Here is a 16,834-nt window from a genome sequence, read left to right on the forward strand (position 1 = left end):
TGCAAGAATGTTGAGGTAAGTTATTAATACTTATATCTTAAGTTGACATAATTGTTGTACTGTTATGTTGCGTCAGTGCGTGACATTGCTAATGTTGGTTGGCACCAGGGCTGGAGTTGAACGGCGACTTGGGGCAGTTTTTGACGTTCGGATTCTGCTGTATAGCATTCGAAATCAGAAAACAGTCCGGGACACGAATGTTCACAAACGTTAGAATTTATTAGAGAGAGTTCACACCCCATATAGTTTGTACATAGATCCAGCAGATAACAGACTTAAATCCTGTTTTTCAAAAGTGACCTCTGTGTAAAATGCTGGGAAAAAATTCCACAATGACCAAGTTCTCCAAAAGAGAAAAAAAAAAAAACCTCAATATTCAATTTCATAATATACCTCAGCTTAAAAGAATCTAATATCGGTTTTGTGATATAGAGAAAACTACAAAGCTTGAAGGTAGCCCTGAAACCCGAAAACTCTGAAGTGCATGATATCTATACAAAAAGAATACTTACCAACCTTAAACCCGACAAAATTACAAACGATTTCCGGATACACAAAATACATTATTTTCCACAGATTTTCTTAAAAAAACAAATTCTGAAGCCGTTAATTTCTGTAACGCGACACCTCTTAGCATCTAGCATTATTATACCTATATACTACACGTGAAATGAAAACAGGGGTGGAACACGTTGACGCACTACACGGCAAAATTGTGACTTTATACCGCAAAAAAAAAAAACCGTGATGGGGTGGAGTCAAGTGGTGAGGGGGCGGGGACGGGTGGAGGGGAAAAAAAGGCTCGAGATGTCAAATCGATTAGTTGACTAAAAAGATGGTTAGGTAGAAAAAAGAAAAAGAAAAAAAAAACGAGTGAAATTTGGTCAAAGCTACGACTGGATGGCTGGATTTGAAATCGTAAACCCATGAAGCCTGCTTCATACTGTACCTCGTAGGGGGACCTTTCCTTGGAAACCTTTTTTTTTCTTTTTATCCGATCATGCGCATATCCCACTCGAAAGATTAATCCGAAAAAATAGAAAAAAAGAAAACCTCCTCACAAACTGTCGAAACGTCCTGGTGGGGGACTTCCTATAGGGAATATATCGTTCCGGACAAGTCGTTATATTCGACGGATAAAGTGCCAGGGATCTCGGCCGAGAGCGAAAAACAACCTCGCGATTTGCCCCGGAGTTCCTCTTCGAAGGGTTTTCCGAAGCAGATCGTTTTGAGTGGCAGGATTGCGAAACTGTATATCCTGCACCGGATTTCAATGATGCTACATTACGGTAAAAGGATCGCAAGGAAAAGAAGGACAAAAGAAAGAAAAGAAAGAAAAAAAGTCCATTCCTTCTTAGAAATCTTATTTCTCTCGGTAATACAGCAGGTACGCCTTGAGCGACTCGGGCAGCGGTAATCTCAGCACCTTGTCCCTTAGCAAGTTGACCTGAGGCTGCTCGGGTTTGTCCTTGTCTGCCTCTTTGTCCGCCTCGTCCTCTTTGCTCTCGTTGTCCTCATCGTCGATCCTCCCGTCGTCCTCGCTCTCGATCTGCTGCGGGATCAGCTGGTTGCCGACGAACACCAGGGTGTTCATGTGGTGGTGCGGGACGCGCCGGCAGCGCCTGCGCTTGCGCTTCTGGGGTACACGCGGCCCCGTCGACTTGCTCGCCGTTTCGGCGTTGGTCAGGCTGCGCAGCGTGCGCCGGATGTAGACACGCGCCAGGTCCTGCAAACTCCTTACCGAGAGAGGCGCTGGGAAGGAGGGGGGGGGCAACGAGGAAGCCGTTAAACAAGCAGCGCTGCGGTCATGGTCCAGAATTGTGAACAAGTGCGGGATACTTTTTCAAGGTGCTGGAAACCTTGCTGTTTCTCAATACATTCTTACTCTAGCCTGTTTACCTTCTAACGGGTTTTGAAACTTTTGTGCATGTGTGTACTCACGCAAGATCACGTTGCCCGGTTTGCCGCCTTTGCTTCGGTTTTGCTGGACCAGAGGTGCAAAGGACACGGCCAGGATGTTCTTGCTCTCCCAAGAGCTCTGACCGGTTCTGGTGATCTGGGTCAACTGTCAAGTCAGAACAAAAAACAAACAGTGAAAGTCCACGTGGGGCTTTTAATCTCTGTAGTGATACTATGCAGGGATATTGATCATTTGCTACTTTGCAGAATTCCGATATCCACCTCTTAATACCGTCTTCTTGAAAAGTTCTTCTTCTAAAAGTGTCAACAAATTTCTTTCAATACTGTTCAATCAGTTTTCTACAGACGCGGTTTGAAACCCGACTGGCCGATCGAAGGACGTAAAAATGCCACGGTTATTAGATGCCTGCTAGATGGCCCCCGGTGTTGCCAGCTCGCAATCTGATTGGTTAAACAAGAGCTTCATTGTTATGGATTTGAAGCTAGAGGCGCCTCGCTGATTCGGAAGGTCTCAAGGCTGATTCGTTTGATGGCTGAAATCTGATTGGATAGAAATTCTAACCTAAACATACACTACAACCAAGAGCAACCGAGAGGAACTCAGTGAAATGAAGCGAATAGACTATTGGGAATGATGTCATACATATTCATGGACAGAAATGTATTCAAATGCAAGTTGGTGTTTCTGAAGGCCTTGCGGACCCTAATGGCGTGCCAGAGGTAAGATAATGTGAATAGTGGGAAGTTTATTTTTATTTTTTTACCTGGTCCTCAATGGGCATGACCAGAATGCCTCCAACTTTGAGCATGACCTTCATGTAGTTCTCGTGGTCTTTCTGAACCCCGGCGCCGCAGTAGATGCGATCGTACTGATGGCTGTCGGTCGAGATCTCTAAGCAGTTTCCCACCACAAAATGGGGCTCGCAGAATTCGAACCTGAAATCATTTCACAAACACACACACACACACACACACACACACACACACTTATGCAAGCTGCCGTAACATCTATCGGCTGTGGTCCATTCATTTCCCCCTACTCACTTGTCAAAGCTGTCGCTGTTTTTTATGAACTCCTCCAGTTTCTCTACGGCGTATTCCACCACGTCTTTGTGGAGCTCCACGCCGTGGTTTACTCCGAATGGACCTGCAGGAAAGGGCGGGAAAGGTTCATTCTCGTTATTCCCTAAGGAAAAAAAAAACGGAGTCAAGGAGGAAGCAAAACTCGTCTGCGGCTCACCAATGATCAAGCCCACCATGGTGCTCAGATATCCAGTACCGCTGCCCAGATTGAGAAACGAGAGTCCTTGCTGGAGCATCAGCGCCTCCATGACCTCGGAGTAGATGCACGGTGCTGAAAGGTGGATGTTGCCGTGCTTCCAGGCCAAGTCTCTGTAGGCGTTTTCTCGGTAGCCATCCAAATAATAATCCCCGCGGTCTATAGCCCGGAAGGCCTGCTCCACCCGGTCCGTGCGGATGTACTGAGCTTCCTTCAGGTTGTCAATCAGGTCGTCATTGTCCTCGCCCGCGCTCACAGCTCCACCCATGGTCCCCTTTTTGCCGGCAAAAAAACCCCCAAAAAACAAGCAGAGGCTCACAAAGACCTCGCTTTATCTCCTCGTGAGAATATTTCTTCCAATCGGACGTATTGGATCCTATGTGGTTACCTTAGATCATCATCACGTCTAGAGGAAAGAGAGGACAAGTGTCAGCACCAGCGATCCGGGCCCTCAAGACTCCTTCCAAAACTTGAAACCATGTCTCAATGTTCTTCAGGAAGAACTTGAGTTACTCCTCAGGGAATCTTTACACCTACTAAACTGGGACTACAACATTGCCACAGCCTTAAGGCAAAATTTGTGGATACAACGGATTGCAGGCGGAAGCAAACATTGCATTGATCTTTTTGAGTCACGTGTGTACACGCTAGACGTGCGATGTGTCCTGCGAATCAGCTTTCACGAGTCAGAACAACCAGAACGATCAGGCATCTGAAGGTACATGGTTAAATGATGATAATTAAATTACATTCTTTAACATTCTGAGCATCAGAGAAGGAATGAGGTGATTCTGTAAATGGATCCTGCACCACAGGAGTTCTGGCTTCATGACTGATGTGATTATTTTTGTTGGTAATTATGGGAGGTGACAGACAAACACAATCAGCAGATAACAGGTGTGTGTGTAATGGAGTATATAATGAAGTATGTAATGGAATAGTGGAGTATATAATGAAATAATGGAGTATGTAATTGCGGGTAAATTAGAATATATAATAGAATAATGGAGTATGAAATGGAAAATTTGGAGTATATAAGAGTATGTAACAAAATAATGGAGTATGGAGTGGAATATGTTGTGGAATAATTATGTAATGGAATTATGAAGTATGTAATGGAGTATAAAGTGGAATATGTAATAGAATAATGGAGTGGAATAATGGAGAATGTAGTGGAATATGTAATTTAATAATAGAGTATGTAGTGGAGTATGTAGTGGAATAATGGAGTATGTAGTTTAATAATGGAGTATGTAGTGGAGTATGTAGTTTAATAATGGAGTATGTAGTGGAGTATGTAGTTTAATAATGGAGTATGTAGTGGAGTATGTAGTTTAATAATGGAGTATGTAGTGGAGTATGTAGTGGAATAATGGCGTATGTAGTGGAATAATGGAGTATGTAGTGGAGTATGTAGTGGAATAATGGAGTATGTAGTGGAATAATGGAGTATGTAGTGGAGTATGTAGTGGAATAATGGAGTATGTAGTTTAATAATGGAGTATGTAGTGGAGTATGTAGTTTAATAATGGAGTATGTAGTGGAGTATGTAGTGGAATAATGGCGTATGTAGTGGAATAATGGAGTATGTAGTGGAGTATGTAGTGGAATAATGGAGTATGTAGTGGAATAATGGAGTGTGTAGTGGAGTATGTAGTGGAATAATGGAGTATGTAGTGGAATAATGGAGTATGTAGTGGAATAATGGAGTATGTAGTGGAATAATGGAGTATGTAGTGGAATAATGGAGTATGTAGTGGAATAATGGAGTATGTAGTGGAGTATGTAGTGGAGTATGTAGTGGAATAATGGAGTATGTAGTGGAGTATGTAGTTTAATAATGGAGTATGTAGTAGAGTATGTAGTGGAATAATGGAGTATGTAGTGGAGTATGTAGTTTAATAATGGAGTATGTAGTGGAATAATGGAGTATGTAGTTTAATAATGGAGTATGTAGTGGAATAATGGAGTATGTAGTGGAGTATGTAGTTTAATAATAGAGTATGTAGTGGAATAATGGAGTATGTAGTGGAATAATGGAGTATGTAGTGGAATAATGGAGTATGTAGTGGAGTATGTAGTTTAATAATGGAGTATGTAGTGGAGTATGTAGTTTAATAATGGAGTATGTAGTGGAGTATGTAGTGGAATAATGGCGTATGTAGTGGAATAATGGAGTATGTAGTGGAATAATGGAGTATGTAGTGGAATAATGGAGTATGTAGTGGAATAATGGAGTATGTAGTGGAATAATGGAGTATGTAGTGGAATAATGGAGTATGTAGTGGAGTATGTAGTTTAATAATGGTGTATGTAGTGGAGTATGTAGTGGAATAATGGAGTATGTAGTGGAGTATGTAGTTTAATAATGGAGTATGTAGTGGAATAATGGAGTATGTAGTTTAATAATGGAGTATGTAGTGGAGTATGTAGTTTAATAATGGAGTATGTAGTGGAGTTTGTAATTGAATAATGAAGTATGTAGTGGAATAATCGAGTTTGTAATTGAATAATGGATTATTTAGTGAAATAATGGAGTTTGTAATGGAGTATATAATGGAATAATTGAGTATATAGCAAAGTATGTAGTGGAATAATGGAGTATATAATGGAGGATATAATGGGGTATAAGAGTAATAAACACAGCTACTGCTTGCTGAAGGTGATTGTGTGTGTGTGTGTGTGTGTGTGTGTGTGTGTGTGTGTGTGTGTGTGTGTGTGTGTGTGTGTGTGTGTAGTGGAATAATGGAGTATGTACTGGAATAATGGAGTATGTAGTGGAATAATGGAGTATGTAGTGGAGTATGTAGTTTAATAATGGAGTATGTAGTGGAGTATGTAGTGGAATAATGGAGTATGTAGTGGAATAATGGAGTATGTAGTGGAATAATGGAGTATGTAGTGGAGTATGTAGTGGAATAATGGAGTATGTAGTGGAATAATGGAGTATGTAGTGGAGTATGTAGTTTAATAATGGTGTATGTAGTGGAGTATGTAGTGGAATAATGGAGTATGTAGTGGAGTATGTAGTTTAATAATGGAGTATGTAGTGGAGTATGTAGTTTAATAATGGAGTATGTAGTGGAGTATGTAGTGGAATAATGGCGTATGTAGTGGAATAATGGAGTATGTAGTGGAGTATGTAGTTTAATAATGGAGTATGTAGTGGAGTATGTAGTTTAATAATGGAGTATGTAGTGGAGTATGTAGTGGAATAATGGCGTATGTAGTGGAATAATGGAGTATGTAGTGGAATAATGGAGTATGTAGTGGAATAATGGAGTATGTAGTGGAATAATGGAGTATGTAGTGGAATAATGGAGTATGTAGTGGAATAATGGAGTATGTAGTGGAATAATGGAGTATGTAGTGGAGTATGTAGTTTAATAATGGTGTATGTAGTGGAGTATGTAGTGGAATAATGGAGTATGTAGTGGAGTATGTAGTTTAATAATGGAGTATGTAGTGGAATAATGGAGTATGTAGTTTAATAATGGAGTATGTAGTGGAATAATGGAGTATGTAGTTTAATAATGGAGTATGTAGTTTAATAATGAAGTATGTAGTGGAGTATGTAGTGGAATAATGTAGTGGAGTATGTAGTTTAATAATGGAGTATGTAGTGGAGTATGTAGTTTAATAATGGAGTATGTAGTGGAGTATGTAGTTTAATAATGGAGTATGTAGTGGAATAATGGAGTATGTAGTTTAATAATGGAGTATGTAGTGGAGTATGTAGTTTAATAATGGAGTATGTAGTGGAGTTTGTAATTGAATAATGAAGTATGTAGTGGAATAATGGAGTATGTAGTTTAATAATGGAGTATGTAGTGGAGTATGTAGTTTAATAATGGAGTATGTAGTGGAGTATGTAGTTTAATAATGGAGTATGTAGTGGAATAATGGAGTATGTAGTTTAATAATGGAGTATGTAGTGGAGTATGTAGTTTAATAATGGAGTATGTAGTGGAGTATGTAGTTTAATAATGGAGTATGTAGTGAAGTATGTAGTTTAATAATGGAGTATGTAGTGGAGTATGTAGTTTAATAATGGAGTATGTAGTGGAGTTTGTAATTGAATAATGAAGTATGTAGTGGAATAATCGAGTTTGTAATTGAATAATGGATTATTTAGTGAAATAATGGAGTTTGTAATGGAGTATATAATGGAATAATTGAGTATATAGCAAAGTATGTAGTGGAATAATGGAGTATATAATGGAGGATATAATGGGGTATAAGAGTAATAAACACAGCTACTGCTTGCTGAAGGTGATTGTGTGTGTGTGTGTGTGTGTGTGTGTGTGTGTGTGTGTGTGTGTGTGTGTGTGTGTGTGTGTGTGTGTGTGTGTGTGTGTGTAGTGGAATAATGGAGTATGTAGTGGAATAATGGAGTATGTAGTGGAATAATGGAGTATGTAGTGGAGTATGTAGTTTAATAATGGAGTATGTAGTGGAGTATGTAGTGGAATAATGGAGTATGTAGTGGAATAATGGAGTATGTAGTGGAATAATGGAGTATGTAGTGGAGTATGTAGTGGAATAATGGAGTATGTAGTGGAATAATGGAGTATGTAGTGGAGTATGTAGTTTAATAATGGTGTATGTAGTGGAGTATGTAGTGGAATAATGGAGTATGTAGTGGAGTATGTAGTTTAATAATGGAGTATGTAGTGGAGTATGTAGTGGAATAATGGAGTATGTAGTGGAATAATGGAGTATGTAGTGGAATAATGGAGTATGTAGTGGAGTATGTAGTGGAATAATGGAGTATGTAGTGGAATAATGGAGTATGTAGTGGAATAATGGAGTATGTAGTGGAGTATGTAGTTTAATAATGGTGTATGTAGTGGAGTATGTAGTGGAATAATGGAGTATGTAGTGGAGTATGAAGTTTAATAATGGAGTATGTAGTGGAATAATGGAGTATGTAGTTTAATAATGGAGTATGTAGTGGAATAATGGAGTATGTAGTTTAATAATGGAGTATGTAGTTTAATAATGAAGTATGTAGTGGAATAATGGAGTATGTAGTTTAATAATAGAGTATGTAGTGGAATAATGGAGTATGTAGTGGAGTATGTAGTTTAATAATGGAGTATGTAGTGGAATAATGGAGTATGTAGTGGAATAATGGAGTATGTAGTGGAGTATGTAGTTTAATAATGGAGTATGTAGTGGAGTATGTAGTTTAATAATGGAGTATGTAGTGGAGTATGTAGTGGAATAATGGCGTATGTAGTGGAATAATGGAGTATGTAGTGGAATAATGGAGTATGTAGTGGAATAATGGAGTATGTAGTGGAATAATGGAGTATGTAGTGGAATAATGAAGTATAGAGTTTAATAATGGAGTATGTAGTGGAGTATGTAGTGGAATAATGGAGTATGTAGTGGAATAATGGAGTATGTAGTGGAGTATGTAGTGGAGTATGTAGTGGAGTATGTAGTGGAATAATGGAGTATGTAGTGGAGTATGTAGTTTAATAATGGAGTATGTAGTGGAATAATGGAGTATGTAGTGGAATAATGGAGTATGTAGTGGAGTATGTAGTGGAGTATGTAGTGGAATAATGGAGTATGTAGTGGAGTATGTAGTGGAATAATGGAGTATGTAGTGGAATAATGGAGTATGTAGTGGAGTATGTAGTTTAATAATGGAGTATGTAGTGGAATAATGGAGTATGTAGTGGAATAATGGAGTATGTAGTGGAGTATGTAGTTTAATAATGGAGTATGTAGTGGAGTATGTAGTTTAATAATGGAGTATGTAGTGGAATAATGGAGTATGTAGTTTAATAATGGAGTATGTAGTTTAATAATGAAGTATGTAGTGGAGTATGTAGTGGAATAATGGAGTATGTAGTGGAATAATGGAGTATGTAGTTTAATAATGGAGTATGTAGTGGAGTATGTAGTTTAATAATGGAGTATGTAGTGGAGTATGTAGTGGAATAATGGAGTATGTAGTTTAATAATGGAGTATGTAGTGGAATAATGGAGTATGTAGTGGAGTATGTAATGGAGTATGTAGTGGAATAATGGAGTATGTAGTGGAGTATGTAGTGGAGTATGTAGTGGAATAATGGAGTATGTAGTGGAATAATGGAGTATGTAGTGGAGTATGTAGTTTAATAATGGAGTATGTAGTGGAATAATGGAGTATGTAGTGGAATAATGGAGTATGTAGTGGAGTATGTAGTTTAATAATGGAGTATGTAGTGGAGTATGTAGTTTAATAATGGAGTATGTAGTTTAATAATGAAGTATGTAGTGGAGTATGTAGTGGAATAATGGAGTATGTAGTGGAATAATGGAGTATGTAGTTTAATAATGGAGTATGTAGTGGAGTATGTAGTTTAATAATGGAGTATGTAGTGGAGTATGTAGTGGAATAATGGAGTATGTAGTGGAGTATGTAGTGGAATAATGGAGTATGTAGTTTAATAATGGAGTATGTAGTTTAATAATGAAGTATGTAGTGGAGTATGTAGTGGAATAATGGAGTATGTAGTGGAATAATGGAGTATGTAGTTTAATAATGGAGTATGTAGTGGAGTATGTAGTGGAATAATGGAGTATGTAGTTTAATAATGGAGTATGTAGTGGAATAATGGAGTATGTAGTGGAATAATGGAGTATGTAGTTTAATAATAGAGTATGTAGTGGAGTATGTAGTTTAATAATGGAGTATGTAGTGGAATAATGGAGTATGTAGTTTAATAATGGAGTATGTAGTGGAGTATGTAGTTTAATAATGGAGTATGTAGTGGAGTATGTAGTTTAATAATGGAGTATGTAGTGGAATAATGGAGTATGTAGTGGAGTATGTAGTTTAATAATGGAGTATGTAGTGGAGTATGTAGTTTAATAATGGAGTATGTAGTGGAGTATGTAGTTTAATAATGGAGTATGTAGTGGAATAATGGAGTATGTAGTGGAGTATGTAGTTTAATAATGGAGTATGTAGTGGAGTATGTAGTTTAATAATGGAGTATGTAGTGGAGTATGTAGTTTAATAATGGAGTATGTAGTGGAATAATGGAGTATGTAGTTTAATAATGGAGTATGTAGTGGAGTATGTAGTTTAATAATGGAGTATGTAGTGGAGTATGTAGTTTAATAATGGAGTATGTAGTGAAGTATGTAGTTTAATAATGGAGTATGTAGTGGAGTATGTAGTTTAATAATGGAGTATGTAGTGGAGTTTGTAATTGAATAATGAAGTATGTAGTGGAATAATCGAGTTTGTAATTGAATAATGGATTATTTAGTGAAATAATGGAGTTTGTAATGGAGTATATAATGGAATAATTGAGTATATAGCAAAGTATGTAGTGGAATAATGGAGTATATAATGGAGGATATAATGGGGTATAAGAGTAATAAACACAGCTACTGCTTGCTGAAGGTGATTGTGTGTGTGTGTGTGTGTGTGTGTGTGTGTGTGTGTGTGTGAGAGAGAGACACATCTTGGCCTGTAGAATAGCATGCTTTTTTGGTGATGATGGTGATGTTTAGGAGAAGGAAGAGGAGGAGGAGGATGAAATGTGGTTGCCATGGAATTTTTTTACACGAAGGAAAAAAAAAAAAAAAACAGGAACCGGAAGTCGAATGTTTAGAGATGGCTCGAGGTTTCTGAGTGAATACATTGTGCAGAACAGCTGGATGTGTGCCAGCAGGCAGGATGAACTGTTTGTTTGTGAGCATCACTACTTCCGTATAAGTCGCACTTTCTTTCTTTTTTGGTTTTGTTTTTTTAGATCGATGCTAGTTCTTGGGATTTCTCAATGCTAATAAACGCAATTATAATCTGTTGTTATTGTTTTGAAAGCTAATAACCTAGCTCACGAGCTAAACCCGGACAGGTTGCCCCGGTTCATCCTGCAGCCACGGACGGGTGTTGCAGAAACCCGAATCCGGGCCTGGATCTCAGTCTTCTGCATCATGTAAACTCACCTGCATATGTCCATGTTCTGGTCCATAACAAACCTGATGATCTTCCTCCCCTTCTTCCTCATATGATTATTGTTATTATTAGCTTGTGAGCTAATAGCACCGCGGCGCGTCCTACATTTCCACCCACCTTTCTTCTCGCTTGAGCGGAGGAACAATATCCAGAACCCAGGGTCCAGCGAGGACACGATCCGCTGGTTTCCTTCTCTTCTTCCTCTTCTTCCTCTTCTTCTTCTTCCTTCGCCGCAGCAGCAATCGCGTTTCTGCACACGGACTCCAACTGGGCGCGTGTAAACACAGGGGGTCACGTGACCCGCGCTGCTAACCCTTTAAACAACACAATAATAATAATAGACATGGCGTAGGCACGAGATGCGCATGCGCGCTCTGAGCCGCTGTGCTTAGGTCCGGACATCTCGCACGTTCTCGCGAGATCTCGATTTGCATGTAAGTAAGAATGCTTCCAGATACCCAAATTTATGTTGCCCAATAGACCAAAAATAGAAAGTAAATAAACAGATGATAACAAATCGGTTCTTCTAGATTCTATTGAACACGGTTTTTGGAAAGAACTCTTTCAAAAGCCTGTGGGTTTTTCCAAACATCTTGGAGAACGAACCACAGATTTTCTGTGGATGTAGATGGCCTCAGATATCCTTATGTAATCCCCCGCAGACTCGATGACGTTGAGATGGACCAAAACGACTTCCAGTCCTTGTTTTTCTCTACGTTGAATATAGTCATAGGTACAGTTTTGAAAGGAAATCAGCCTGTGGGTTCTTCCAAACATATTAAAAAAGTAATCAGAGATCTTCTGTGGATGTAAGATGCCTCAGATCAGTCTGTCTATTCATGTAATCCTAGACAGACTTGATGACGTTGAGATCAGAGCTCTGTAGGGGTCTGTAATACTTCCAGGACTCTTCGTTCTTGTCTATGCTGAAGATAGTACTTATTTACATTGGCTTAATGTTTAGGGTCGTTATTTTTCTTCTTTAGAATAAATGTGAAGCCGATCAGATGCCTCCATGATAGTCATGCATGATGGATAAGTATCTGTATTTTTCAGCTTCGAGGACACCATTAATCTCCAACTCCATTTGCAGATATGCAGCCTCGAACTTGCAGGCACCCTCCACCATGCTTCACTTTAGCCTGCAGACACTCATTATCGTATTGTTTTTCAGTTTTTATGCAAACAAATCTCCAGTTCCTATGTTTTTGTGCATAGTTGAGTAGCATAGCCTTGTTTTCATGTCAGAGGTATGTCTTTTTGGCCCCAATCCTTCCACGAAGACCACTTCTGACCAGAGAGTACATGGGTGTACCTGGGTTCCACTGGTTTCTACCAGTTCTTTGTACAATGGCTAATCATACAGGTGATAGTGGTAATTCTGTCTGAGGTACAACTTTGTCTGGGGGGGGATATATATAATTTTTTATAGTATTTTATAGAAATAAAAAAATATAAAAATAAAATGGAATAAAACAAATGAATGCATTACACACATTTGATATTATATTGATTAAATTGAGCAACCGATTAAAATTGGCAAAAATTAGAGGGATTGAATGAAACAAATGGGAAAATTGCATTACGTCATTTTTAATTTGTTAAAAATGCTCCATTTTGCTTATACAGACGTCTCTATAAGGCCGTTTGTTTTACATTTAATATACATTTTTTTTAATAATTTTTTTTAACTCAACGGCTATTTCTAATGAACTCTTATTTCAGCATAAAAAAATTACCAAATGTCTTTATTCCTTTTTTTCCTTTATTTTTTCACACTCTTATAAAATACAAACTTGCTAGAATTGAGGGTGTCCAGAATGACCTCTGGTTGTTCCTGTGGGTTCAGAGACTTCACCAAGTGTTAATCTCAGACACGAAGGTCTGAGGCATTTTTTAATTTATTAATTATTATTAATTATTATTTATTAATTAATTAATTCGCATGCAAATTAGGCTCATTATTAGACAGGCGGATCTGACGCACCAAATTGTACGTGTGCTGTACGTACTTAGGTTTGCGTAAAAGAACATAACTTTCCCATACCAGCAGGTGGCAGTGGTCTACATTCCGCATCCAAACAGGGAAATGGGTATCGAAAGAACTGTGAATATATATATTTCGCCATCGATATATCTGCCTTGATTTAAAAAATATCGTCATCGGCATTGACCCCCCCTATTAAAAATGCTCTCATCCTTCCAACCTCGGACAGTGGGCTCACAGGAATCTGCAGGGATGATGGTACGGGATTTGCGCACCTCGACGATGACCCTGCAATCAAGCCTCAGTTCCTGTAGACGATCATGAATATATTTTTCAGACGAATATCCAGTACTCCCCTGTCTAACCAGTGACCTCTGGCCCAGACGTCTGATCAGACTAGACGTCTAGCCCCTACCTGTGACGTGACGTACCGTTCCATAGTGTTCCTACCGATTGCTAGCCAGTTTCAGTTATCTGGTTCCTCATGGGCTGGTGGTACCATAGAGTTAACTTTGGGACTCAACGGAAAACGAGGAAGCACTGGAGTTCCTTCGATTGATGAATTTGTAAATATACTGTATGGCGTTCAGTAGGCAGACGTTCTTAGCGACTGAGCAGTTGAAGGTCAAGGGCCTTGCTCAAGGGCCCAGCTGTGGCCACTTGGTGGTGCTGGGATTGGAAATTCTGATCCAGAGGCCCACACCTTAACCACTGAGCCACCGCCTACCACTTTCTGCATGTCCAGTCTTAATCATTTTTTTTCTGGTTGGCTCACAATTTATGCAGCACAGAGTTTGAATAAGACCTGAACATCCGTCAATCCTTAAATAGTTTATTTCTACCATACACAAACTGTACAACACAGCGCATTACTGCTTATCAAATAGGAAAAAAATTGTAAAGAAACTTTCATATAGAAATTACTTCAACTGGAAAAAAACAAACAAACAAACAAAAAAAAAAAACGCTTTCAAACAAACAAAAACCAAAGAAACAATAATTTACAGTACAGCGTTTTATACTTATATAATTACACAAGAAGAAATAAAGAAAAAAAAAGAAAAAAAATTCCAGTTCACGTTACAAAACGTCGAATACAAACAGGAATAGTCCTCACAAAAGTTCCTGAGCAAACAACGTGTGGTTGATAAATGAAAGATTTGAAAGGACAAATAACGTAATTACAAGTTCCGCTTCGTTTTTTATTCAATTTTTTGACTTTTTTATTTTGATTTTCCGACAGACGAGGACGGTTTGGCTGTTTTTTTTTTTTTTTTGTCATGGGCGGAGTCTAGGGTTTCATTTCAAGAAATGCGATTTATGCGTCAAACTCTTTTATTTGACATTTTATTCTTAAAAATTGTATTAATTTTTTGTTTGAAAAAACATTGCTGCCCAAGCTTTTGCGTCGGGAAGGAAAATTGGTTCTCCACAGTATTTCGACGTGTTTTGTGCTTTTTTTTACTTGGAGGAAACTCATCAATAAAGAAGAAACACTTGATCAATAATTACAACAGTATAATTACATACTCCAAATGGCATATTAAGCGTTAGCTAAACAGAGTTAGAGGCGTTTCTTTTCCTTTTCTTTGTTTTTTTTTTTTTTGTTGGGGTTTTTTTTGGTAAAAAATAATAATAAATATGCTGTATAATAAAAGGAATCACCATTCACTTAATACTGTTCTACCACAAAACATAATATATTCCATGTACTCAATTTACATATAGGCACATATATGCACACACGCGTGTGCGCACGAAAAGGCAGGTCGTCTTGACGGAATAATAGACAGGAAATAGATTTGAGGGAATAATTCGATTATTTGATCTCCGCAAGTGCATTTACATGAAGTGGCCAAGGTTTCCAACAAAAAACAAAAACAAAAACAAAACACCGATTTAACACAATACATTCAGGAATCAATGGTGCATTGGCATGGTGCAGTAAGAGCATGTGGCCACTAGACGTCGCCACAGGATCGTGATTCCTGTTCCTACGGTTCGTCGCTGCGCCACCGATACAGACAAGGGAAAGTACGAAATAAAACCAGCACGTGAAATAAATCAAATATATTAGATCAATTTGATAAATGATTTCATCAAGCAAATACAATAAATAAAACGAATCGTAAATATCAGCGATAAGTATAAATACAGAGAACGAACGAGGCAAGCGAGGAAAATAAATATGTGCAAACGGCTAATAAGAATCTCGGCGAAATGAACGGACTCGGCTGGCAATACATGACATAGAATTATCTTTGAGAATAAGTTAATTTCTTGCGCGTCGTTTCGAAGCCAGCCACCAAAAAAAACCAAACCGAGCGGCCGAACAAACTGAATAAAAGCTGTCCGTATTGCAGGGTTTCATGGAGAGCAGACGGTTTCTACATGGATGCCCTTGATGGCCTGTCTGATGCTGTCCAGCAAAGCCTTGCATTCCGGCGAATACTCGTGCTCCGAGCTGTTGTACATATCCGTCAACATCTTGATGTAGGTTTCGAAATTCTGCTCGTTGATGGGGCCCTGGAAGACAAAATGATCCTTTTGAGATTCTTAAACGTTAATACCAACGGAAAATGGTGTAACTAGATCATGCTGGGGCAAATTTTTGTACAGCAAATTTAAGATGCTAAAACGTGTATTTCGGGTGTCAAGTCTCAAAATAGATGTCATTTGCATACCCTCTAGTTTGTACCCATTGCCAAGGCGAAGTCTCAAAGTGACCAAACCATGATTGGATTTTGGGTATTTCTTAGCTAATTGGGGTCTCGCTCAGCACTCCAGCTGAGCCCCACAGTTTCCTGACTAGTGGCCAGGTGGTAAGTGTGCTTGCTAACCCCTTTTTTCCCCTACACACTCTGTGCGTTACACTCCTCACTTCCTGCATCCCCTTTGTCTAAAAACAAACAGGCCAGTGAGTCATTCTGTCTGCATATTCAAATTGTATTCTTTCCCACCACAATGCACTCTCCTCGTGGGCTGCCACCACCTTAGCTGGTTTTCACAGCTTGGAGCAGCTTCGGCTCCAACTGGCTACAAAGCAGTGCTGCCGGATTAGCACTTGCTTAGCCAGCGTCTAAGCTCCCTGGAAGCCGATGATGAACATCCGGGATGTGTCTGCTTCCTGGGCATTGACCGTCCTCAAGATGCAGTTCAGTCGACGGCTTGTGTCGACGCTGACACGGTGCATTCGGATGCCGAAATTAGACCCTGATCGAGTTAAATCGGATCCAAGTGTTCGGACAGATAAACCGAAGCTGTAAAAAGCGATCAGGATTTTTTTCTATGACCTAGTGAGGAAGCAACACATTAAGGAAAGTCTTCCTTAAAACCCTAGAGCTGATTCTAGTCGATCTCCAGCAAGGTCTAATCTGGCTCTCCTTTCCACCTAAAAAACTACTTATATAGGCCCACCCCTGATTAGCCAGAATGGCCAGAATGTGTGGTCCCTAAACCCCCAGAATCCTGGATATTGGGGAAATTTTGTCGACCTCTTCTCAGTGGACTCCCCATCACCGGTGGTTCTCCCTGACAGAGCCTATTCGTCCACTACATGAGGACGCACTGGTTCACAATATGCTCCCCTGTCTACTGTACACATTTCTTCTGCTCTCACTAGTGGCCGGAATGCCTTGGCAGATTTCTCTCTGATCAGATGTTGTCTCAAATGGACAGA

General features: G+C 39.0%; 2 protein-coding genes across 8 annotated transcripts in view; both read right to left on the reverse strand.

Annotated features, from left to right (window-relative positions):
* Positions 1 to 200: 200 nt before the first annotated feature.
* Positions 201 to 11,578, reverse strand: pcmtd1 (protein-L-isoaspartate (D-aspartate) O-methyltransferase domain containing 1). 4 transcript variants are annotated; one of them, XM_083538051.1, is made up of 6 exons: positions 11,286 to 11,578; positions 3,161 to 3,605; positions 2,965 to 3,067; positions 2,685 to 2,856; positions 1,942 to 2,065; positions 201 to 1,752 (listed from the first exon to the last, which is right to left on the reverse strand). In XM_083538051.1, exons 2-6 carry the CDS (start codon positions 3,465 to 3,467, stop codon positions 1,364 to 1,366), a joined length of 1,095 nt encoding a protein of 364 aa, XP_083394177.1. In that variant the 5' UTR covers positions 3,468 to 3,605; positions 11,286 to 11,578; the 3' UTR covers positions 201 to 1,363. The 4 variants fall into 4 exon arrangements, with proteins under 4 accessions (XP_083394177.1, XP_083394178.1, XP_083394175.1 ...); XM_083538052.1 differs by having other exon boundaries at positions 11,159 to 11,533; XM_083538049.1 differs by having other exon boundaries at positions 2,965 to 3,605; positions 11,286 to 11,537.
* Positions 11,579 to 13,975: 2,397 nt separating this feature from the next.
* The window catches only part of st18 (ST18 C2H2C-type zinc finger transcription factor), a 54,631-nt gene continuing 51,772 nt past the window's right edge, over positions 13,976 to 16,834 (reverse strand). For all 4 annotated transcript variants that reach the window (XM_083536473.1, XM_083536474.1, XM_083536471.1 and 1 more), the window contains one exon: positions 13,976 to 15,681. In XM_083536473.1, the coding sequence (XP_083392599.1) occupies positions 15,523 to 15,681 (159 nt within the window). In that variant the 3' untranslated portion in view covers positions 13,976 to 15,522. The remainder of the gene's footprint in view (positions 15,682 to 16,834) is intronic.

The sequence above is a fragment of the Silurus aristotelis genome, assembly GCF_946808225.1.
Source record: "Silurus aristotelis genome assembly, chromosome: 1".
NCBI lineage: Eukaryota > Metazoa > Chordata > Actinopteri > Siluriformes > Siluridae > Silurus > Silurus aristotelis.

Coding starts and splice junctions, on each gene's coding strand:
- pcmtd1 (XM_083538049.1), bottom strand. CDS start 3,467: ATGGGTGGAGCTGTGAGCGCGGGCGAGGACAATGACGACCTGATTGAC. Junction 2,857..2,964: donor AACAGCGACAGCTTTGACAA/GTGAGTAGGGGG, acceptor AAATGATTTCAG/GTTCGAATTCTGCGAGCCCC. Junction 2,066..2,684: donor TCATGCCCATTGAGGACCAG/GTAAAAAAATAA, acceptor CTGACTTGACAG/TTGACCCAGATCACCAGAAC.